This window comes from Microcaecilia unicolor, chromosome 5 (genome assembly GCF_901765095.1).
Source record: "Microcaecilia unicolor chromosome 5, aMicUni1.1, whole genome shotgun sequence".
Classification (NCBI taxonomy): domain Eukaryota; kingdom Metazoa; phylum Chordata; class Amphibia; order Gymnophiona; family Siphonopidae; genus Microcaecilia; species Microcaecilia unicolor.
Genome location: NC_044035.1, coordinates 358,151,789 through 358,177,442, shown reverse-complemented (window position 1 = coordinate 358,177,442; position 25,654 = coordinate 358,151,789). Strand labels below are relative to the sequence as shown.

Genomic DNA, 25,654 nt, shown 5'->3' with positions numbered 1-25,654 from the left:
GGAAATCTTGGCAATAAAGTTAAGAGAACACGAGGAAAGTAGAAACCAAAGACTGGGATCAACACAATTCAAAAAAAGTACGTGACCAGACAACAAAGGTAGAAAAAAGAATTTTATTTTTAGAGTAAGATAAAGTAGTGTGGTAGCTGTGTTAATTTGCTTTATTAGTAGCTGTTAATTTCTACTATAGTGAATGGAATATGCCAGTTTTTGAAATTTACATCTACTATCTTTATAGCAGCACAAGGGGAAAATAATTTTGTTTTTCTGGTGTTATCCTGCATGCCAGAGTCTGGATTTTGGGGGTTTCAGCTGATTTTTTATCTATATATTTTATTAGTTTATGGTCACTCTACTTTCAATGATGCCTTTTTATGAGCTCCATGGCTGGTAAAATGGGTGTGGCTACTGTGTGGGTGGAGCCATATAGTGTCCCTTATGGTTGGCCCTGCATGAATACTGGTACCTTTTTTCCTACAAGAAAAGCACTGGGTAAAACCATGTTGCCTTGGATCTTGTAACCCATTCGATTCCAGGAAATTCACTATCCTTTCCTTCAGCAATACTTCAATTACTTTTCCAGTAACTGAAATAAGGCTTACCAGCCTATAGTTTCCTGCTTCTTCTCCATCACCACTTTTGTGATGAGGGACCACATCCCCGCTATTCTCCAATCCCATGGAACCTCCCTGGTTTCCAAGGATTTATTAAACAAATCTTTAAGAGGACCCGCCAGAACCTCTCTGAGCTTCCTCAATATCCTGGGATGAATCCTGTCTAATCACATGGCTTTGTCCACCTTCAATTTTCCAGTTGTTCATAAACACTTTCTTCCAGTGGCGTACCAAGGGGGGGGGGGTGGGGGTGGACCGCCCTGGGTGCACGCCGCTGGGGGGGGTGCCGCGCGCCTGTCGGCTTCGCTCATTCTGTGCTCCCTCTGCCCTGGAACAGGTTACTTCCTGTTCCGGGGCAGAAGGAGCATGGAACGAGCGAAGCTGACAGGCGCGCAGCACCCCCCCAGCAGGTAAAAATGTGCCCGGGGGGGGGGGGAGTGTCCTTTTGCCAGGGGTTGGGGGGTCGCGCTACACCCGGGGGGACCCTAGGAACGTCACTGCTTTCTTCTGTGAATGGTGCAATATCCACTCCATTCTCATATGTATCTTTGCCAGCCGATCGTGGCCCTTCTCTAGGATTTTCTTCCATGAACAGAGAACAGAGGTATTTGTATAGCACATTTGTTTCTTTATCATCACCATAGAAGCCCACAACATCTTTCAGTCAAACAATTCCATTTTTAGCCTTCCTCCTTTCACTAATATATCTGAAAAAATTGTCATCTCCCCTCTTTACATTTCTAGCCATTTGTTCTTCCGCTTTCACCAGACGTATATCTCTCTTGGCTTCTTTCAGTTTCATCCGGTAATCCTCTCTGTGTTCCTCTTTTTGAGTTTTCCTGTATTTCATGAACGCCAACTCTTTTGCCTATTTTCTCAGCCACTTGTTTGGAGAACTATATCAGTTTCCTTTTTCTCTTGTCTTTATTTAGTTTCCTCACATAAAGGTCAGTAGCCATTTTTATAGTTCCTTTTAGCCTAGACCACTGTCTTTCCACTTCTCATATGTCATCCCATCCCATCAGCCCTTTCTTCAGGTACTTTCCCATTTTACTAAAGTCAGCATGTTTGAAATCCAGGACTTTGAATTTTGAGTGACTGGTCTCTACTTTTGCTGTTATGTGGGATCCCTTAGGAAAAGGAGGAGTTAAGGGTTATGGAGGATGGGCAAACTGGATGAACCATTTGGCCTTTATCTATCGTCATAGTTCTATGTTTCTATATCAAACCAAACTGTTTGATGATCACTGCTGTCCAGGTGGGCACCCAATTGGACATTAGACACACTTTTTCCATTTATGAGTAGCAGATCCAGTGTCGCTCTTTCCCTTGTGGGTTCCTTCACTTTGAAAGGCACCCAAGATCTCTCTACTTCTTTCCGATTCCACAGATGGAACTTTCCAATCCACACCCAGCAGGTTGAAATCTCCAGTAATAGCACTTCCCCTTTCTTTCCCAACTTTTGAATATCTGCTCCAATAGTGTTGGATGTCTGTAGACAACACCCATGTGGATAGAGGTTCCATCTTCTCTTTTCAAGGAGATCCATATTGCTTCTTCCTTTCCCCAGGCCCCCTGCATTTCAGTTGCTTTGATATTGTTTCTCACATATAAATCTACTCCTCCACCTTTTCGACTATCTCTATCCTTCCTAAATAGATTATAGTATGTTTGCATCTCACAGTGATTTAGCCAAGTACCACTATTAAAAATGTTCTCTAGGAGGGGTATGAAATGGTGCTACTTTAGCATGGAATGTTGCTGCTATTTGGGTTTCCGCCAGGTACTTGTGACCTGTATTGGCTACTGTTGGAAGCAGGATACTGGGCTAGACTTGTAGCATGGAATGTTGCTACTCTTTGAGATTCCATATGGAATCTTGTTACTCTTTAGGACCAGAATCTTGCTGTTCTTCAGGGTTCTACATGGAATGTTGCTACTCTTGGAGATTCCACATGGAATCTTGTTACTCTTTAGGATTCTAGAATCTTGCTATTCTTTGGGGTTCTACATGGAATGTTGCTACTCTTTGAGATTCCACATGGAATCTTGTTACTCTTTAGGATTCCAGAATCTTGCTATTCTTTAGGGTTCTACATGGAATGTTGCTACTAACTGGGTTTCTGCCAGGTACTTGTGACCTGTATTGGCCACTGTTGAGAGCAGGATACTGGGCTAGATTTGTAGCATGGAATGTTGCTACTCTTTGAGATTCCGCATGGAATCTTGTTACTCTTTAGGATTCCAGAATCTTGCTATTCTTTGGGGTTGTAGATGGAATGTTGCTACTAATTGGGTTTCTGCCAGGTACTTGTGACCTGGATTGCCACTGTTGGAAGCAGGATACTGGACTAGATGGACCATTGGTCTGACCCAGTATGGCTAGTCTTATGTTCTTATGGTGTGATTATTCCAGATGTTTATCATATTCACCATCAGCACTATATGAAGTTCCCTTTTTGGGAAGTCTCAGCAGGTAGAGTTCACTGCAAAGTGGTGTCACTTTTTATTCGGTCACCACTCAATTTTAACATATGACACACTTCTGGTGGGGGGGGGGGTCTTAAGTATTTTTATTCGCATTTTAACTCACATTATTTTTATCTTTCTCTCAAGTGTTCTAGCGTCACTATGTTTTGGTCACTATACATTCACTTTCTCATTGTGCTCATGTATATTCACTCATGACTTTATGATTGTAATCCTCTCTCACATCACTGAATTTTAATTTTTGATAATCTATTGATTTTACTCATTGGCTTATGTTCATGTATTTATTGTTTTAATATTTGAGTTTAAAAGTTAACTCCTGATGAAGGCTGCTAAGCCGAAACATAGCCTTTGTTGAGTATGTTTGTCTGGGACTCGCACGATCAATAAAAAAACCTGATTTTTACTACATTGGATCATCTTGCGCTTTATTCCTTCTACCCCTGGGATTTATTTGCTTGTGCTATTTTTGTGGAAGTTTTTGTTTTTCTCTTTTATATGGACTCTAGGAGGGGCAAGAAATGAGACAATTTGAAAAAACATCAAGTTCTGCTAGAATCTAAATTTTCTCCTTTAAAACCAAATATTTCCAATAAATATTGCAGTTTATTTAATATAATCTCTAACTGGAAATTAAAACAGCTGTAAAACTAAAGCTACTCCCTTACCTAGGACTGGCAATGGAAAATAAACCTTGCAAAACTCGTCTACAGTTCAGTAGCCAAGAGTTAGTAATGTGAAAGACCAGAGACAGTTTGAAATACCTAATCTCTCTATTATCAGCGCTAGGCAGAGAGGGAGAGAAAGGTGTTTTTTTGGCAGAGAACATTCGCTAAAAATGTCGTGCCATATTCCAGATGGGAAACTTCTGGAGACTCCGGCAGCAGCTGTAATCAACACTGCATGGGCCTGGCTATATAGCCACTGCAGATGACGGTCTGCACGCCTGATGCCCTGAGAGAGAAGGCAAGCCTAAACTTTAGCTCTACCTGCTTCTCATGAAGTTCACAGAGAGCTGAGCCTCCCTGCACAGGGACAGCCATTTTCTTGGTGATTGCCGTGACCAGCGTGTCCACCTTGGGGTATACCCAGTACCTCTGCCAATCCTCAGAGGCAAGGGTGTATAAACAACCAGGGCCTCATCAAGGGACTCCCATTCTGCCAATATCATGTGAGTGAGGGCCTTGTGAAAAGGATGCTTCAGAGGACCCACAATTTCTTCTAGCAGGTGATCTGAAGTAGAAGAGAAAGTGAAAGCATCCAACATGTCCTTTTCCAAAGTTGGAAATGGCTTGTTGCAGGAGGGGTAGAGAGAGCCCACCCACTTTGGACTCAGGCCTGCCCAAAATTGGGTGTCAAGCTACACCCGTGATTACAATATAATCTTGAAAGAACAAATGCATTATAATCAGGAAACTAATCTATAGAAAAAGAGTGTAGAGTTATTAAAGAGAGCCACACGATCATGTGGACTAACGCATATTGATCCTGCTAAACCATGTTAGTGTCCATCAATCTTCCAGCTTTCTTCTCCTCACCCCTGTAGAACTTACTTGGGCACACCGTCATAGTCTCCACCAAATCCAACAGCTTCATAGCCAGCGATCTTCTTAATATAGTCAAAGTGATCTGCAGAAGTGAATTTCAAAAGTTAATTAGCAATATTCCATCACACTGAGTCACTGGAAGGCACAGAAAAACTTCACACACAACCCAATGAGCGTTTGCAACTCTGACCTGCCACTTGAGTCAGACTAGCCTTTGAATCGCAGGACACATACTTGTTATAAAAGTTCACCATCACCAGACCATGCTTTTCCTTCTGTAGGAAGAAGAAAACAGATTTAAACACTCCAGAAAGTTCAGTCTAACATTTCACTGTATGTATGTTATCTGTTCTCAGAGTGAATACTGAGACACTTCCCTCTCCCAACCAAAGTTTGGTAGCCAAACCAGAGCCAAGCAGTCAGGCTTGGCTCTAGGAGTTCTAGCAACAAATCTTTATATGGTCTTCAGTTTTCTTGCTCTTATGGCCTTGGTCTTCAATCCCAATCCTTGAGGGCCACCAACAGGTCAAGCGTTTTTGTTTATTAAAATACTTGATATACTGCAATTTCCGACTTGTGCACCACAGCGGTTTACAATCTAACTAAAACATGTGATAAAAGAAAAGGAACGCCATATTAAAAGAGAAAATGTTCAGGATATCCCTAATGAATATGCATGAGAGAGATTTGCTTGGTACTGACTCCAACGTATGCAACTCTCTCATGCCTATAAAGCTAGGGATAGCCTAAAAACCTGACCTATTGGCAGCTCTTGAGGACTGGAATTTATTCTTATATATTTATTTAAAAGAATTTATAATCTGCTAATGTGTCTTGGCAGAGAACAATCAAAATATGAAATAATGAAAATAAACTCTTCTTACAAGTCTATTCATTCTGCAGCTCCTCAGTATCTCTCCCTCCCTGGGAACTCTATTCATTAAATCACTCATACCTCCACCATCAACGCCTCACTCCGTTCCTTCCACTTTGCTGCACCGCATGCCTGGAATAGACTTCCTGTGTCCTATGTCAAAGCTCTGTCTTTGGCCCTATTCAAATGCAGGCTAAAAGCCTACCCTTTATCAGGCTGTTTTTAACTCTTAACCACCCATGTTTTATATCTGTTATGGAAAAATATTCCTCTTACCAAAGAAGCTCACAGACTCTGGATTCAAATATATAAACAAAGATCTTTATTTAGTAGAATCAATTCCTGTATATACAGGGAGACTAAATGAACCAGGAAAACTCAGTCCACAGTCTGACTATAATGATTAAAATGAAATCTTAAATAGCCAAAAAATACTGTTATCACTAGATCGCCAGGTGCAATTGCTATGGCTAACAAGTAACAGGGAAAAAAAAGAAAACATAATGAGGAAAAAATATATAATGATTCACTTTTCCTGCTTTTTAGATAAGGCCCAAACTTCTCAGCTAATTAAAGCATTCCTCACTCCTGAGGTAGTTCTGGCCTACTTTCTACTAACAAGCTTTAGTCAATTAGAAGCATGGCATATATATGACCTTTCTTCTGAGTGATTATTATTCTACAGTAAGGTCTGACACATCTCTATTTCCTACAAAATGTGCTCTATCTTGATTTCCATTACAATATCATTCCCTGAATTTGTCCAGTTTGTCTGTCTGTCTTGGATGTAATTCTGTCGAGCAGGGACTGGCTCATACGTGTTTACTGTGCAGTGCTGCGTACGTCTAGTAGCACTATAGAAATGATAATTAGTAGCAGCAGAAGCAGTAGCAATATATATATATCTATATACAGACAACATTAGAACAAAGTTAAAAACACAAAGCACACAAGAGACTTGCTAAGAAATGGTGAAATGGATGGCATTTTATTGAGTTATTTGACTACAAATGTAGTAGGGCAATCTACTGGATTTTTCCTTAACTTTACTTACAATTGATGCTTGTGACAAAACAGTGTACTTTAAGCCTGTAAACTGTATTGATTATTTCTTGAAGTGTATTTCTCTAGTGTGGCCAGCAGGTGATGCTTGTCTACGTTTAAAGCTGTTAGAGAACTGACTGTTCCTTCTTTAGTTAACACAGATAAGAGGTCCTGCAGTGATGTGGCCAGCTATTTTTAAAACTTGTTGTTCTGGAGGAGTAGCCTAGTGGTTAGCGCAGTGGACTTTGATCATGGGAAATTGAGTTCAATTTCCACTGCAGCTCCTTGTGACTCTTGGCAAGTCACTTAACCCTCCATTGCCCCTGGTACAAAATAGGTACCTGAATATATGTAAACCACTTTGAATGTAGTTGCAAAAACCTCAGAAAGGCGGTATATCAAGCCCCATGTCCCTTTCCCTTATTGGCCCAGGAGTTCAAAATTCAGCTAGGATGGGAGTCACGTGACGCCATGCACGCGAGCGGTCACTAAAAGATCAGCTCCGTGCTCCTTCTAGATAACCCCGGTTTGGAATCCCGCAAACCTATACAAAATCACCTCAGAAAGGACCGGGATACCTTCTCAACGATATAATTACTTTAGCTGGCGAACAAAAGCGGCGATGGCGGCCAAATCGCTCCGACGAGACAAGGAAAAGAGTAAACTCGGAGAAGACAAGATGGCGGCCCCAGCAAGTCCGTCGAGCGTGACAGTTAGCTCCGCATGGACAGCTGAAATCGTGGGAGAAGTCACCACAGCATTGGAAGCCATCTTAGATAAAAAATTACAGGGGCTGGAAGCCAAATTGGAGGGTCTCCAAACGCATATGACTCAAATAAGCCAGGAAGTGGCTAGCTTTCAACAGTGCACGGGGGCCCTCGAAGACCAGGTCACTGCAGTGGAACGCCATTATTCCAAGCTCCTGAAAATGGTTGAAACTCAAGCGGAAAAGCTTGAAGATCTCGAAAATCGATCGCGGAGAAACAATCTTCGCTTTGTAGGCTTACCGGAGGAGCTGGGAGACAAAGAGATACAAGGCTTTTTGGAGACGTGGCTCACAAAAGAACTTCGCTTACCTGCAGATATGGGCCCACTGATTGTCGAACGGGCCCATCGGGTAGGCCCGGTGAGACAGAATAACAACAGACCAAGGGTGGTTATCTGCAGAGTGTTAAATTTTCACCATAAAACTGTCATCATGCAGAAAATACGAGCGGGAGCCAGTCTGATTTACAACAACTACAAAATCCTATGTTTCCAAGACTATTCCATGGCGGTGGCCGCCCAGAGAAAGAACTTCTCACCAATTTGCTCCCAGCTGGTGCAACATAAAATCAAGTTTGCTTTGCTGTACCCTGCCAAATTAAAGATATTCTACCAATCCAATACGCACATGTGCAACACGCTGCCAGAAGCTCAAGAATATGTTAAAAGCATTTTAACAGCTAGAGATGAATGAATACTACGGAAGAAGTAGTCAAAACTGGCATGAGAGATTGAGACTTGTATACCAAGGACACAGCAAACATGGTGACAATGATCTGGAACCAGCCATAAACTCAATTGGATTATAATTCTAACTAAGAACCTGGGATTACACTGAGAAGCCGGAAAGGTTTGAACGCTGCGAAACTGATAATGACAATATCTGGCGGGAGACGCCGCGATGGGACCACCTTTTTTATCGGATGAGGAATCAGCCCCGACTCGCAGGATGATATTAATATCAACACCCACGAATGATCAAAATCACTCCACTGAGCTATCAGACTTGGCAGGGGCGACGCCACATACCGATAATGACTCGATGAAGGACGGCTGGATGTTGATGAATAGAGCATGGCCATGGAGAAGCTTGATAATCTCTGCCGAAAAAAAAAAAGAGCGAGGAGACGAAGAGACGACAAATAAAGGAGAACTCTTCTAATAACCACACATGGTGTCTTTGAAGCTGGTGAAAGCGCAGTAGACTATAATATCCAGGTTTAAGAGTAAAATGTTTAGTACACTAAGTTCTGTTTGTTAGAAGAATTTAATGATAAGACAATAAGGAGATTTAGGGTTAAAGTAATCTCATGTTGATTAGACAGCATAATGTCACTGGGACAAAATACAACTGCCTGGAGTTAACACAGCTAGCTAGGGTGCTGCAACCCTGGCGGGGTATGTTTAGGATGTGAATTGATGTTGAAAGTTCTGAGGGGAAGTTATATGTTAAAAATCTATGATCTTGTTACTGGGACACTGATGTTAGGGTATAAAAGATATTACGGGAGATCGAAATGCCTGGGAAGATACAATACACTACGGGGGAGACTAGAAGGAGGGGGTTAACACGTGACAAGTCCAATAGGGGCTGGGAACTCAAAGGGGGAACAGGGAGGGGAAGAGGAAGGTAGACTTCAGGGAGGGGAGAAGATTGGGAAGGGAAGGATAGTGAACAGAGCACAGGTAGATAGAGTTAGAACTGGGGAAGAGGGGTGGGAGGGGAAGAGAGTAACCCATTATAAAGCCAGAATCCAAATACAGCTAGTAGAAAGAAAATGGCATCATAGAAGGGGTGGCCGGAGGCTGGGCCGGCGACTCCTAGAAGCAAAGTATAATCAGAAGACAGTACAATGGATACAAAAAGGTAACAGATTAAAGTAGTATCTTGGAATGTAGGGGGCATACACTCCCCAATCAAAAGATCAAAAATCCTGAGACATCTTAAACGCATAGGGGCAGATATTGCGATGCTCCAGGAAACACATTTGTCCAAAACTGAACATGCCAAACTAGCTAAATGGTGGGTAGCTGATTGTGTGGCATCTGCGGCTGTAGGAAAGAAAGGAGGGGTGGCAATACTCATACGAAAGGGGTTAGCAACTAAAGTGCATAGGATAATTACAGACCCAGAGGGTAGATATGTTTTGTGTATAGCTATGATAAATAGAGAAAACATACTTCTGTGAAGTATTTATGCTCCTAACGTACTAGACCAAAAATTCTATAAGAAGGTACTCAAACAGATCACACGGTTGGACACGCTACCCACAATGTTAGGAGGCGACTTCAATATGACTTGGGATCCAATCTTAGATAGATCACACCCCCCAACTAAAATAAGAAAAATAGATACCAGAGGACTACCAGATTTATGTACAGCGCTTGATCTAATTGACGTCTGGCGGACACTACACCCACTTGACAAAGAATACACGCACCAATCCAGAGCACACGGAACATCATCTAGAATAGATTACTTATTAGCATCCCGCAACTTATTAACAGATATCACGGCAGCCCATATAGACCCTTGTGTAATATCGGATCACTCGGTGATAGGAATGAAATGGAGTGGAGGAGGGGAAGAGGAGAGGATGCACAGCTGGATGTTTCCAACATACTTGATAAGAGAAGCAAAATTTAGGGAATATTTACTCGCAAAATGGGCTGAATATAAACACTTTAATGAAGGCTCGGTAAATGAAATGACTAACTTTTGGGAAGCGGCAAAGGCAGTATTGAGAGGCGAAATTATAAGTTATGTTACGCAATATAAAAGAACAAGAGATAGAGAAATTATGAGGCTTGAAAAACAACTACACCAATTGAATAGACGATATGGCACGAATCCCTGTAACAAGACTAGACAGGAAGCGTTGGTCCTACAAACAGCTCTGAATTCTCTGCTGCACGAGAGAGAAATAAAGTCTCAGGCCTATTATAGATTCCAACTATATAGACATGGGAACAAAGGGGGCAAATATCTAGCTCGCCTCATAGCACCTAAGTGTGCACCTAGAAACATAACAGCTATGAAAACCACGGAGGGGAAACTCATACACACTAACCATGAGATCAGGTTAGCTTTCCAAACATACTATCAACAACTTTATAAGGCTACAGACCAGGAGGGACTATCAGGGGAATTATATTTAGAGGGCCTACAAATCCCGAAGCTGCGGTGCAGCGACCAGAATTGCCTGAATGCTAAGATTAGCGTTGAGGAGGTGACCTGGGCCATAACCCAGAGCAAAGCAGGCAAAGCCCCAGGCCCAGATGGATATAAAGCGGAATTTTATAAGCTGATGGGGGACTCGGTGATTCCTACCTTGGTTAGGGTATTTAATGAATGGATGGAAAAGGGTAAGATGCCTGAACATTTAAATTTGGCCCGAATAGTGGTGTTTCCTAAGCCTAAAAGAGATGAAAAACTAGTTTATCTTACAGACCTATCTCCCTACTCAATCAGGAGGCAAAACTCTTTGCCAAAATACTGGCAAACAGACTAGGCAGAGTACTACCTGAGCTTATACATCCAGCGCAAGTAGGATTTGTACAAGGTAGATCAGTTACGAAAAACATGAGGAACATTCTGGCGGCCTTGGAAGGACTGGGTCACTCCAAAGAACAAGCTTTAATGATAAGCTTTGATGCAGAAAAAGCATTCGATAGAGTGGAGTGGCCCTTTCTGTACTCGGCGCTAGAGAAATATGGATTCAATGGCAATTTTATGCAGGCGATCAGAGCATTGTATTATCTACCGAGAGCGCAAGTGCTGATAAACGGTAACGTATCAGGAGAAATACAGATTGGTAGAGGAACAAGGCAGGGGTGCCCTTTGTCACCCCTGCTTTTTGCGCTCCAATTGGACCCTCTCATTAGGGATATATATGATTGTAAAGCGATACCTGGGGTGCAACTTAAGAAACAGGAGTTCAAACTGGCTGCATTTGCAGACGACTTGTTAATGATCATTACAAAGCCGAAGAAGACACTTGAAAATCTTTTAGAGATCTTCTGTGAATATGGAGACTATTCGGGCTTCAAATTAAACATGGACAAGTCGGAAGCCCTTGCAATCAATGTGGACATCCAAAGCTTATGGCTGGATGGATTCCCTTTGAAACAGACACATAACTTCTTTACATATTTGGGTATATTACTACCGGCTAGACCGAGGGAGATATATCAATTAAATGTAGCAAAGCTGTTAGAACAGACAACACAGCAACTGGACTCCTGGGGCACCTTGACGCTGTCTCTGTCGGGGAGGATAAGTCTTATTAAAATGGTCATATTGCCAAGGTGGCTCTATGCACTACAGATCTTGCCCATAGCATTGCTACAGAAAGATATAAAACACCTATATCGACTAATGTTTAGGTTTTGCTGGGTCAGGAAACGAGCTAGGATGCAGCAGAAATATATGTTGGGAGGATGGAAACAGGGGGGCTTGGAAATTCCCAATATTAAATTTTATAATATGGCCTGCCTCCTACGGCATGTGAGGGATAGGATTTACCAGACTCAAGAACATACACCCCTGGAGATGGAAGATGCGCTCTTTAGTCCTTACCGCTATATTACACTACTACACTTGCGGAATACAGAGATTCCACATAAACATAGAAATAACGTTCTACTTAAACCAATAAGAGAAGCATGGAGATTCTTAGGGACATTACTAGGAGGGGACCCGAGAACAACTGAACTTATAAATATTAAAGGGAACCCGGCCTTTGTGCCTGGGATGGAAAATAAAACTTTTGACAGATGGGAACAAATGGCTAGAAATGTAAGGAGGGGAGACAAAAACTTCTTCAGGTATATTAGTGAAAGGAGAAAGACTATAAAGGGAATTGTGAGACTAAAAGAAACATCAAAACGCTATGTAGAAAATGATGAAGAAAAAGCCAATTTGCTAAATAGATACTTTTGTTCTGTTTTCACTGATGAAAACCCTGGGGAAGGACCGAGAGGGACTGGCAAAAGTACACCTGAGAAGGAGGTGGATAGAGCGCCATTCACGGAAGAGAGTGTGTATCAACAACTTGGAAAGCTGAAGGTGGACAAAGCCATGGGGCCGGACGGGATCCACCCCAGAGTACTGAGGGAGCTCAGAGAGGTTCTGGCGGGTCCTCTTAAAGACTTGTTTAATAGATCCTTGGAGACGGGAGAGGTTCCGAGGGATTGGAGAACGGCGGAGGTGGTCCCTCTTCACAAAAGTGGGGATAGGGAAGAAGCTGGAAACTACAGGCCGGTAAGCCTCACTTCGGTTATTGGAAAAGTAATGGAAGCCATGCTGAAGGAAAGGATAGTGAATTTCCTGGAAACCAATAAGTTGCAGGATCCGAGACAACATGGTTTCACCAAAGGGAAATCGTGCCAAACGAATCTCATTGAATTCTTTGACTGGGTGACGGGAGAATTAAATCAAGGACGTGCTATGGACGTCATCTACTTAGATTTCAGCAAGGCTTTTGACACGGTTCCCCACAGGAGGCTCTTAAATAAACTAGACGGCCTGAAGATAGGACCCGAAGTGGTGAACTGGATTAGGAACTGGTTGACGGACAGACGCCAGAGGGTGGTAGTAAATGGAGTTCGCTCGGAGGAAGGAAAGGTGAGTAGTGGAGTGCCTCAGGGATCGGTGCTGGGGCCCATTCTGTTCAATATATTTGTGAGTGACATTGCCGAGGGGTTACAAGGTAAGGTTTGCCTTTTTGCGGATGACACCAAGATTTCCAACAGAGTGGACACCCCGGAGGGTGTGGAAAACATGAAAAAAGATCTGAAGAAGCTAGAAGAATGGTCTAAGGTTTGGCAATTAAAATTCAATGCGAAGAAATGTAAAGTGATGCACTTGGGGAGGAGAAATCCAAGGGAGACGTATGTGTTAGGCGGGGAGAGTCTGATAGGCACGGAAGGGGAGAGGGATCTTGGGGTGATAGTATCTGAGGACCTGAAGGCGACGAAACAGTGCGACAAGGCGGTGGCAGTAGCTAGAAGATTGCTAGGCTGTATAGAGAGAGGAGTGACCAGCAGAAGAAAGGAGGTTTTAATGCCCCTGTATAAGACGTTGGTGAGGCCCCACCTGGAGTATTGTGTTCAGTTTTGGAGGCCGTATCTTGCGAAGGATGTTAAAAAAATGGAAGCGGTGCAAAGAAAAGCTACGAGGATGGTATGGGATTTACGTTCCAAGACGTATAAAGAAAGGCTTGCTGACCTGAACATGTACACCCTGGAGGAAAGGAGGAACAGGGGTGATATGATACAGACGTTCAAATATTTGAAAGGTATTAATCCGCAAACGCACCTTTTCCGGAGATGGGAAGGCGGTAGAACGAGAGGACATGAAATGAGATTGAAGGGGGGCAGACTCAGGAAAGATGTCAGGAAGTATTTTTTCACGGAGAGGGTGGTGGACGCTTGGAATGCCCTCCCGCGGGAGGTGGTGGAGATGAAAACGGTAACGGAGTTCAAACATGCGTGGGATATGCATAGAGGAATCCTGTGCAGAGGGAATATATCCTCAGAAGCTTAGCTGAAATTGGGTGGCGGAGCAGTTGAGGGGAAGAGGGGGTGGTGGTTGGGAGGCGAGGATAGGGGTGGGCAGACTTATACAGTCTGTACCAGAGCCGGTGATGGGAGGCGGGACTGGTGGCTGGGAGGCGGGAAATACTGCTGGGCAGACTTATATGGTCTGTGCCCTGAAAAGGACAGGTACAAATTCAAGGTAAGGTATACACATATGAGTTTGTCATGGGCAGACTGGATGGACCATGCAGGTCTTTATCTGCCGTCATCTACTATGTTATGTTACTATGTAACTAGGGGTAATTGAATTGGCAGATGCTTTAGATGCAACTGGGGAAATCAAATCGCTGACACAGTTGATAGGCCAAAATGAACAGGGCTGGGGCGACAAATATGCACACTGCCAACTGAAGCACTACATACAATCACTAAGTAAAGAAGTATTGAATAACAAACTAGGCAACAAAATTAAGACTTTCTTTGATGAGATCTCTGAACATGCCCCCTCCATATCACAAATACATCAGAAGCTGTGGAGTCTGGCCCCGGGGAAAGAACTGACTCAGATCCGGCAGAAATGGGAAAAAGACGTGGGAAGGGCATTGGACTCTTGGGATATGATGACGCAGCTCAAAGATATTCCACACATAATAGGAGGAGCTGATTATAGAGAATGTGCTTATAGAATACTACACAGAGCATACTTCACCCAAGTCCAACTGTATAAATCGGGGGGAATTGAAACAACTATGTGTTTGAAATGTAATAACTCTGAGAACTCATTGTATCATGCACTGTGGGATTGTGTACCAATACAACGCTATTGGAGGCAAATAGTTACTTATCTTACAGGGGTGGTGGGTAGTAGAAGAGATATGAACCCAGTACAACTAGTATTAGATATGAAGGAGCCACAAAGGAGATTGAATGCTGATAAAACACTGTTGTGTCGAAAACTTTATCTGGTAGCAAGAAAATGTATCATGCAACATTGGACTGTAGCCAATCCACCGACCTTCTGGCATTGGCGCAATAAGGTGCATTAATTGCTGGTTTGGGAAGCAAAGGAGGCCAAAGGACATTGTAAAAGGAAAACTCGATTCCTTAAAATATGGGGATGCTACTTAGATAAGATGACACAGAAAGGACGTAGTCTTATTGTTAATACTTTATAATCATATACTATAAGCTGATAGAAACGGGTTTTGGCATATAGGAGTTACTGGGAGGGCTGACGGGAGGGGGGAGGGAGATGAGGAGGAGGGGACTAGGGGAGGGGAGGATAAAGGTTAAGGAATGGAAATATGTAGATTAAATAGAAGGGGGAACCACACCACTTTAGGGGATCTTAGCAGGACAATTTGGAATAAGAGCAAATGATGTGGAACTCAATTGTATGTAACCTGTGAAAGTAAATGTTTGTTAATATGTAGTTATATCTAAAATAAAAAATTGTTGAAACATAAAATTCAGCTAGGATGTACTGTCTTTTTCACTAGTCTTAGCCAGGGAGAAAGAGAGAAGGATCTCTTTGCCGAGGCCCTGTGAACAATTATATTTGATAACCTGTGAGCAGCTATAAGTCCTGATCTCCCCAGGTACTATTTAGATACTAAAAAAATGTTTAGATAGTGTTATAATTGATCCATATTTCAGTTACTTTTTACTGTTTGCTGATTGCACCTTTTCTGTTCATTGTTCTAATTTTTTTTATTGGCTCTGCTTGTCTGGACTGACTAAGAATCCTGGTGGTTTGTGTTTGGGTCTGTGAATGCTTCTTTGGAACTGTGAGACCACTGGGAGTGTGGCCCCAGTTACCTAGAAATCACTGGGGATAATTTGAGAGCAGGAGACTCGCCCAGAGGCACCCAATCAGTGGGAGAAGGGTGCAGGCAGATGTGAGCTGTGCTCAGGATAGACCCTGTAAGTGGCCGTGGGGTAGCCCCAGGCGGGTGGTTAGGCATTTCGTGACAATGCTCAACTCTCAATTTTCTTTTTCTTAGTAGTTTAACAAGGCATTTTTTTCTTTGCTCATTTTTGAAACTGAATCTTCTGAACTGCTTTTCCTGGTTTGGACTCTTTGGGGGCAGTTCTCTGTTTGCTTTTACATGCCCCAATGCCGCATGGCAAGAGCCTATGCTACACCTGGGTTACCAGATTCCATGATAGAATATTAAAGTAATCTGATGTTGCTATGTCTAGCATTTATGCTTCTGCAATCACATCGGCCACAGGACCTGGTGAAAGTGTGGGTACCCAGTACAGCCAGGGCATCAGTCAGGGCCCCTGAGAGTGGGGGCAGGAGGGGGGCAAGATTCCCTCTGGCGCAGCCTCCAAGGGGGACCCAGTGCTGGGGTCTGTCTCTCTCCTGCTCCTGATGGGACCTGGGTGATCATATCCTAACAGGAGCGGGAGAGAGAAAACTCCGGCGCTAGACCCCCCTTAGAGGCTGGGGAGGAGCAGACACAGGGCTTCGGGGCCTCTGGTTTGACTGGTGAGGGTTCCCAAGCCCCACCAGCAGAAGCCTTCCTCCAGCGCTGTTCTCTGCCGCATTGTGTGACCCGTGGCAGGCAATGCGGTAGAGAACAGCGCTGGAGGAAGGCTTCTGTTGGCCAGGGCTTGGAGACTCCCACCAGCCAAGGTATGTGGAGTTGTGGCAGGAAGGTGGGGCAAAATGTGCCCCTCCCCACTTTGGGTTCCAGCACCCCAATTTTTGTAGTCTGGCTACACGGCGGTCCGGGGGAGGGGGGAGACACCCGGGCCTGGCTCAGTCTCTCAGTGTCCCTGGCATGAATTACTGCAGTCTATAAGCATATTTGCAGCCCAGCTCACACCCTTCCCCTGTGTCGCCCCTTATATTTGTACGCATTTATACGCTAAATCACTTACATGCACTCGTACAGAATAGAGCTTCGATTTCACCTGCACTAAAGATTTCAGTGTGGTAGAACCAATCCTTTGGAATTCCTGCTCCCGAATTCCTTGCAGCCCTAAAAACCTCTCCCTTCAAAGATGCCTTTGATCTGACACCCTAACCATGTCCTTCCCTGGCTGGACTGCAGTCGCTGGTGGACACCGATCCTCATGAGACTATCCCTCCCTATCCTATATTTTACTGGATTTTATTTACGGATTTATTAACTGCCTTAATGAAGAGATTCATCCTTTTCCCTTCGCTGATCTCTCTGCTCCTCTTTCATACTCTTCTCACTGTTATCTTAGCTCCATTATTACATTAAGTAAACTGCCCTGAAGACCCCACTATAGGGCTGTATGTCAGAACCTAATAAACTTGAAACTTTGCTGCCATAAGGGGGGGGGGGGGGATTCTACATATGGCGCCTAAAAAATACAAGGGGAATACATTTCCGCTTAAGCGTATTTTACAAGTGTTGCCTAGATTTAAGTGCAGTCTAGTAGTGCTATAGAAATATAGAGTAGGCTTAGGTGGCAATCGTAATGCCTAAATCTCCATTTACACCAACGAAAACATGTAGATTTAGGTGCAGATGGCCATATTCTATGACAACATGCGTAAATTTTGGAACGCCTACGAAATGCCTATTTCCCCGCCTATAACCACGTCCCCCTTTTGCCTGTGCGTGCTAGCAGTTAGGCGCACTGCATTACAGAATACACTTAGCGAGTTGTGGACATAAATTCTAATTATTGTCAATTAGTGCTCGTTAAATGCTGTTATCAGTGCTAATTAGTTTGTTAAGCCAATTAACTTACGCGCTTTGTTGTAGAATACGCTTGGATTTCGGCATGGAAATCTAGGCGTGCTATATAGAATCCGAAGGTAAGTGTCCAACTTACCCACAAAAGTGACAGTATTCTGTACCTTATGCACTTGAGCGGGAAAGGAAAGGGTCAAGGGTTTGATACACCACCTTTCTGTGGTACAACCAAAGAAGTTTACATTTATTATAAGCAGGTACTTTCAAAAAGTAAAAAGACCAGGGGACACACAATGAAATTAGATGTTAGTACTTTTTAAACAAACAGAAGGAAATATTTTTTTCATTCAACAAAGTGCTAATCTCAGGAACTCATTGTTGGAGGATGTGGTCACAGTGGTTAGTGTATCTGGGTTTAAAAAATGTTTGGACAAGTTCCTGGAGGTAAAGTCCATAGTCTGCTATTGAGATAGACATGGGGAAGCCACTGCTGTCCCTGGGATTGGTAGCATTGAATGTTGCTGCTAATTGGGTTTCTGCCAGGTACGTGTGACCTGGATTGGCCACTGTTGGAAACAGGATATTGGGCTAGATGGACCATTGGACTGACCCACTAAGGCTATTCTTATATTACTTTCTCTGTCCCTAGTGGGCTCACAATCTAAGCTTTTTTTTTGTACCTGGGGCAGTGGAGGTTTAAGTAACTTTCCCAGGGTACAAGGAACCCAGTTCCCCTGGTTCTCAGCCCAATGCACTGAATATCTGTGGGCACCCACATTACTTCCTGGTACTGGCCTGAAGATCAGAGATGTGCTCTCCTGCTTCTCTACCAAGATCTGCCACCCCCCACCCACATGCCTGAACCCCCCTCAACATGACCCAACTCCCTTCTCATTCCTCAAGTTGACATAACCCTTCCCCCCACCAAAAGTGGACCCCTTCCCAAGCCCATCCCCTAGAAAATGCCCTCTTCAAGAGCAAAACATTAAAAACCTGGTTATTTGAGAAATTTCATGGAGTTTAATTATGCTCTTCTTTATTTTGAAATCTAAATGTATTTCCTAGAAGATATGATCCAGTTTCTCTTTATGTAATCCGCAGCAAACTGGTTAGGTGCTTGTGGACTAGAAGCACTGTATAGTATATTATAGTACAGTCCCCTTCCATGTCCAAGGAGGCCCCCCCAGGCCTATCTGGACATCCCTGGTGGGCTAGTGAGTCTTCAGGGAAGGAGTGAGCCCCACTGGCTCTTGGCCCTGATGGTTGTGGATACAAAATGACCACTATGCTCTCTAGTGGTAGTCTTATGGTACTACCTCTTGAGGCTGAACCCTAGCGATAGTACTGCAGGACTAGAGATCACAGTGGCCATTCTGAATCTGTAGTCACCAGGGCAGGAACAAGTGGAGTTTGCTCCTGCCTTGAAGAACCAATAGCCTATCAGGGTTGTGCAGACAGGCCCAGAGGCAGACCTGGAGGGGGGCTTCTCCAGTGGGGGTTAGGGAGGAGGTCGAGTTATGTTGAGGGGTGGAAAGCATAATCCCCTTATGTGGGTCCCAGCTAATATTCAGCCAGGACCTGCATAAGTAAGTGTCTTATGCGTGTCCCGACTGAATATATCAGCCAGGATGCTCATAAGCTCAGGCAGCGAAAACACGTTTGGCCAGACCTGGATATTCAATGCATGTTCCTACACATGGTCCGGCAGTGAACATCCAGGGCTTAATTCAGCCTGCAGCTGTCAGTGTTTAAAAACATTCTCACTGTGGATATTGACCGGTACATTAAAAAAAAACAAAAAACAAAACTCAATGTTGCTTAACAGACTCAACCTCACACAGACAAAGACTAATGCCAGCTGCAGATACTGTAGCAGGACTTGCTTATCCACTCTCGCTCTAGCTAAGATAACATTCAAGCACTTGACTTCATCTGTAACTTGCTTTAAATTAGTTCCCTTAGGGGCCCCTTTTACTAAGACACACAGGGCGCCTGCTCGGGTACAATGGGCTCCAAATTAGAACTAACACTCAGCTACTGCGTGCCCCGGGCGGTAATTCTAATTTCTACACGAGTCCAAAAAGCACGGCAGAAATAATTTCTATTTTCTACCGCATGGCGCTAACCGGATCGTCAGTGTACGTGTCCATTTTGGGCCGGAGACCTTACCGCTAACTAAGTCAATGGGTGGTGGTAAGGTCTTAGGCCCAAAATGGACGCACGCTGATTTTTATTTTGCCACAAGTCCATTTTCGGCAAAAAAAAAAGGCCTTTTTTTGCAGGCACACTGAAAAATGGACCTGTGAGCATCCATTACATGTGTCTACACCAGTGCAGGCCATTTTTCGGGACACCTTAGTAAAAAGGTCCCTTATTTTCTTACTCCTGTTACTCTTTTTTGACTATCTATATGTTCCACCTTTGTTTACACCCTATGCTGTCTATTCAAATGTTTTATTTTGTATTGTGTTGACATTGCATGTAGTATACTATGCCATACTTTGTATTGTTGTTTGAATATTTTTACTATTGTAATTGTCTATTACATATGTTTGACTTATTTTTGGTGTTCCCTGCCTTTGGTCAATTTCTTCAAAAAGGTGGTAAATAAATCCTAATAAATAATAATACAATATAATCAATGCTCTGGTTTGCAATCTGTGCTTATAATGAATGAGCAAGTCAGGAGTCTAGCTCAACCCCAGTGTTACACAGTTTTAGTATTTGTTACGCTAAAGTATTAGCACTCACCACAATTCTGAGCACGTCATTGGGCACATTACGTTTATGCGGACAAATGTCGTAGGCCGAAGAGTGGCTGAAGATCACGGGAGCCTTAGACATGGCCAAAGCATCTTTCATTGTGTCCACAGAGACATGAGCCAGGTCAACGATCATTCCCAATCGGTTCATCTCCGCTATGACTTTCTGCATAAATCAGTCATGGTTGCTGTGTCACTTCACTTGGACATGTGGAAATGAAGGTCAAACAAGTTGTAGATGACACTTTTTTATTCTTTCCAACCCAAAAAAAGTTGGAAAGAATTATACAAATGGAGTTCAGGAATGTGTCCATCTGTCTGGACTCTGGAGGCAATATAACTCACTAAAATTTATTGGAATGAGACAGAACTAGGTATGGGGGAAAAAGTGGTGAAAAGACAGATTGAACTGGGTTCCAGAGAAATGAGCCCTCCCCCCTCCAATAAAAAAATGGCTCATTGCATTTCTACGGAAGGAGTTTCAGCTTCTATAGCACAGAAATGTCCATATAATAAAACTTCTCCTTCCACGCTGCCTTTCCCTGTCTTTGTCTACTCTGCAAAATACTCCAGACCATATAATTACCCCCTTACACAAACTGCCCCATCCCCACAAACTATCCCTTGCAACTGCCCCACCACTTTACAAACTGTTCCATCACCCCTGCAACTGCCCAACCCCCACTACAATACCTCACCCCCAAAACTACCCTCTCCAACTACCCTTCCCCCCCAAACTACCCCCTGCAACTCCTCTAACCTAAAAACTGCCTTCTGCAACTACCTGATCACTCTGCAAACTTCCACAACTCCAGAAACTACCCCTCATAACTGCCCTAACACACCAGAACCTGCCTCCTCCACCACCACAGCTATCCCCTAGTAACACAACACACGTACAGAGCAAAAATACACAACAGCAATACATCTCACTCCCACCCCCCCCATCCCTAATGGGCTTCATTTTTAGTCATTCTGATGTAGATTTCATGTTCTTTTCATTTCTAATATGAAAAATACTAACTGAGTCATACAGGTATCTTAATGGTTGCTGTGTATACCTGTTGCTATTTATTTATTTATTATTTGTTGCATTTGTATCCCACATTTTCCCACCTATTTGCAGGCTCAATGTGACTTACATTATGCCGTAGTGGCGATCGCCATTATCGGAATGAGAAATACAGAGTGGTATTGCATTAAAGTTCATAAGTGACAGAGTACTTTAAGCAGTCAGGTATAGAGAGTTCATTTCCGGACTGAGAAATAAAATGGTATTGCGTTAAAGTTCAACGGTGACAGAGTAAATTAAGCAATCAAGTATCCAGGGTTCAGTTTTGTCCAGTTCTGGTATAGGTTTCGTTATCTGGAATTTAGGATAGATCATTGTGGTATGCCTTTTTGAACACGTTGGTTTTTAGTGATCAGACTGTTATGATTGTTGGAAGGGGTTGGAGGGGATAGGGAAGCCCTGTGGGGCCTTCATCCAGGTATGGGCAGCTCCTTGAAGTTACCTAGGTGCGCCAAAATTCAGTGGCAGTATCCAAATAACTAAGCAGACATAGTTAAAACTATATTTAATGTAGTCAGTGCTATGTCAGTGCAGGTTAAGTTAGTGGCAAACTTGTGGTCTAAATATTTAGAGGGGTCCTGTCAGGAGGTTAGAATTGCCAACTGTTTGGATTTTTCAGGATTCAACAGATTTTTGCATTCATGTCTGTTAGCTACAAGCAGAGCTGCCAAGGGAGATTTTAAGCCACGCCCAGCTCCACCTTACTGCACCCAGCCACACCTACTCCACCTTCTGGCTCCACCCCCTGACAGGCCTCAGCAGTAGCACTAACAAGCCGCCTCCCCCTCGGATGGCAGGAGATAATCTTAATAAAAGATGTGATTGCTTCAGTGGGCAGGGAGTGAGCGGTATTGCTGTGGAATAAAGGATGACACTCTCTTCCCTACCCAAGTGGCTGTGGCACTGCCTCTGATGCCAGCCCAGGAATCAAACTCCTGTCTTGAGCGATTGAGCCAATCCCCATCTGCTACACCGCTCTCTAAACACCTACACTTCAGCCACAGTCCAGATCTGACCATGTGGAAGTTTCATTGACTTAAAGCTGCCAGAGTGAAGGAAACCTGCAGAAAATGGTTATCACCAACTTACTTCCCCAAAAGGAGAGATTCCATTACTGAGAGCTGCTTCCTGGTCCGTGTCCACCATCCAATTATCCACCCTGGAAAAAAAAAGCATATATAAGAACATAAGAGTAGCCATACTGGGTCAGACCAATGGTCCATCTAGCCCAGCATCCTGTCTTCCAAATAGTGGCCAAGCCAGGTCACAAGTACCTGGCAGAAACCCAAATTGTGGCAACACTCCATACTACAAATCCCAGGGCAAGCAGTTGCTTCCCATGTCTGTCTCAATAGCAGACTATGGACTTTTCCTCCACGAATTTGTCCAAATCTTTTTTAAACCCAGATACGCTAACCGCTGTTACCACATCCTCTGGCAATGAGTTTCAGAGCTTAACTATTCATTGAGCAAATGGGAAAGTGGTTTAGGGTCTGCATCTTCGATCAAGGATTACTGAAAAACATGTGGTGGTCTTTTCCAATGTTGTGAGCGACTGGCCTGTGTTAGGAGACATTTCCACAGGGCGGCAGGAGTAGCATCAGCAGAAGGCTGGGAGAGGAGACCTTGCAAGGGATAATTCTGGCTGATATGCTAAGTAATTTAAAGAGCAGGAGAGGCTCCTGCCTGGTTTAAAATGCCTCTTGTCACTAACCCCCCCCCCCCCCCTGATATTCAGTGGCACTAAACGGAGCACTGCAACTGAATATTGCCCCTGACTGCTGCAAAAAAACCCAAAAAGGGCAGGTCAGGGGCAGTACAGGGAGCGGCCTGGGGTTATGTGGATGCCAACACTATTCGGTGCTGGAACTCACACAGCTAAGCAGCCTAATTAGGACTGCTCAAAAGCACCTGTATACCGTTTTTTGCTTAACCCCCCCCCCCCCTCTGATCCCCCTCCCAGCCTCCTGACAATGCCCCCCCTTCCCTCCCCCTCACCCAGCCTGCCACCATGATCAAGGTCTCTCCATCCCTCCCAGAATGCCTCCCACCACTGTCTAAGTATGTCCCCCAGGGCATACCTGATGTCCCTGGTGGTCCGTGCGGGTCATTGAGGGCAGGAGCAAAGGCCGCTCACTCCTATCCTTGCAGCTTCCATGATAAAATGGCTGCCACGACCTCTCGCAAGGGACAGGAGTCAATGGCCTTCGCTCCTGCCCCCAACAACCCTCACACACCACTAGGGACATGAGGTAGACCTGGGAGGGTCTTGATCATGGTGGGGGGAAGGGGGAGAGAAGAAGGGGGGCTATGTCGGGGGGGCTGGGTTAAATGCAAAAAAAAAAAAAAAAGGTATGCGGGTTTCAGTTGATACTAAGCTGGAACCTGGCTGAGTATTGGCTGGGACCCCCCATAAGTCCCAGCAGCCAGCATCAGGAAAATTAGCCTGGATATTCAGTACTGAGGCTAATCTAGCCAGCGACAGTCAGCGTTTAAAAAAACACTGACAGTCCCTAGCTGAATATCAGGCACTTTATCTTTATTTATTTAGACTCCTGGTCATTTAAATCACTTGTGCAGAGCTATCCAGGGAAATTCAATGGCTCTTAACCGGACAGTGCCACTGAATATCCCCTCTAACCCCCTACCCCACCCACCCAATGCCGAAACCAGTTACTTTGTGGGTGGTCCAGGAACAGAGCTTTATCTTATTAGTTTCAATTTTCAGTCCACTAACCAGCTGAGCAACTGCATAAAGACAGAACAGAAAAAAGGCTACCTTAACTTTATGTGATGATTGACCAGTGCCCAGTTAACTTCTGGGTCCCAGCCTAACCCCCTCCCTCCCATCCCACGGAATATCCCAAACCCCCCCTCCAGTCTTTCCCCCATCCCTTCTACAAGCACATTATACCTCCCAATTCCAATCCCCTCCCTCTCACCCCACTTCTGTTCCTCCACCCTCTCTTTCCCACCCTCCGATGAGGCAAGATCCCCCTCTCAGGCCCCCCTGGCCCATATAACCACTCCTAACCCCCCACCCCACACTTACTATAGGCTCCTCACTGGGCCTACCTACAGTGAGGGTGATGAGAGCAGGAGTGAACCCTCTGGAAAATGTCTGCCACTAGAGTTTTTCAGAAGAGATTTTCTAGGGGCAGAAGTGAGTGGGGTTTGCTCCTGTCCCCATCACCCTTACTGGAACCAGCAGGGACTTCAGGTAGGCCCGGACCTATCATGAGTGGGAGTGGGTATGGTGCAGGGAGGAGGATAGGAAGGGGCTAGTGCTTCGGTCTAGAGGTGCAGTGCAACACAGACGGGAGCGGATAAGGAGCTCCAGTAATCCTAACTGCACCAGCTCTCCCTTCTTTTGATGTTTAGGGTACATGTGTTATGGCTCTGTGGTGCAGTTCTCCTTCCTTGTGCTTCTCTCTTTCATGTAAGTTCCCACAGTTCCTTCTCCTCTGATGTTACTTATGGTTTACTGTTAGCTTAGTTTACCTTCTTGGTCAGATCTGCTGCCATGAGTCAGTCTCTTGGTTAGCACTTTTCCTCACTAGGGAAGTCACAGGGGTTTTCCCCTACTGAAAGGGCATTTTGCAAAAGTTTGACATAGCAGCGGAAGAGAAACCAGAGTAAGAACTAACGTCTGGAGGTTATGGGTGTTTAGTCCTGAAGAAAATTACTCCTCCATCTATCCCATGACTTTTTAAAATTTGCTCAGGAGTCTCTCATGAGAAACTTTGTCATAAGCTTTCTGAAAATCTAGATACACCACATCAACCGGCTTACCATTATCCATATGCTTATTTATGCCTTTAAAGAAATGAAGCAAATTGGTGAGGCAAAACTTCCTTTGGCTGAACCCATGCTGACTCTGTCCCATTAAACCATATTTGTCTATGTGTTCCATAATTACATTCTTTATAATAGTTTCCACTATTTTCCCCAGCACTGAAGTCAGGTTTACCGGTCTGTAATTTCCTGGATCACCCCTGGAACCCATTTTAAAAATTGGCATTACATTGGTCACCCCCCAATCTTCAGCCAGTACAGATGATTTTAACGACAGGTTACAGATCACTAACAACAGAGCAACAATTTCATGTTTGACTTCTTTACTACCCTTGGGTGTATGCCATCCAGTCCAGGTGATTTATCACTCTTTAACTTGTCAATTTGGCCCAGTATGTCTTCCAGGTTCACTGAGATTTTTTTTCAGTTCCTCTGCATCGTCACCCTTGAAAACCATTTCTGGTACAGGTA

The 25,654-nt window shown here is 44.1% G+C and overlaps 1 protein-coding gene across 1 annotated transcript in view; it reads right to left on the bottom strand.

Moving 5' to 3' along the window:
* Nucleotides 1-25,654, bottom strand: part of DPEP1 (dipeptidase 1) — a 58,966-nt gene that overhangs the window by 12,224 nt on the left and 21,088 nt on the right. The window contains exons 5-8 of the mRNA XM_030204609.1: nucleotides 22,478-22,547; nucleotides 20,306-20,482; nucleotides 4,842-4,926; nucleotides 4,658-4,733 (exon numbers count right to left, since the gene is read on the bottom strand). Of these exons, the coding sequence (XP_030060469.1) occupies nucleotides 4,658-4,733; nucleotides 4,842-4,926; nucleotides 20,306-20,482; nucleotides 22,478-22,547 (408 nt within the window). The remainder of the gene's footprint in view (nucleotides 1-4,657; nucleotides 4,734-4,841; nucleotides 4,927-20,305; nucleotides 20,483-22,477; nucleotides 22,548-25,654) is intronic.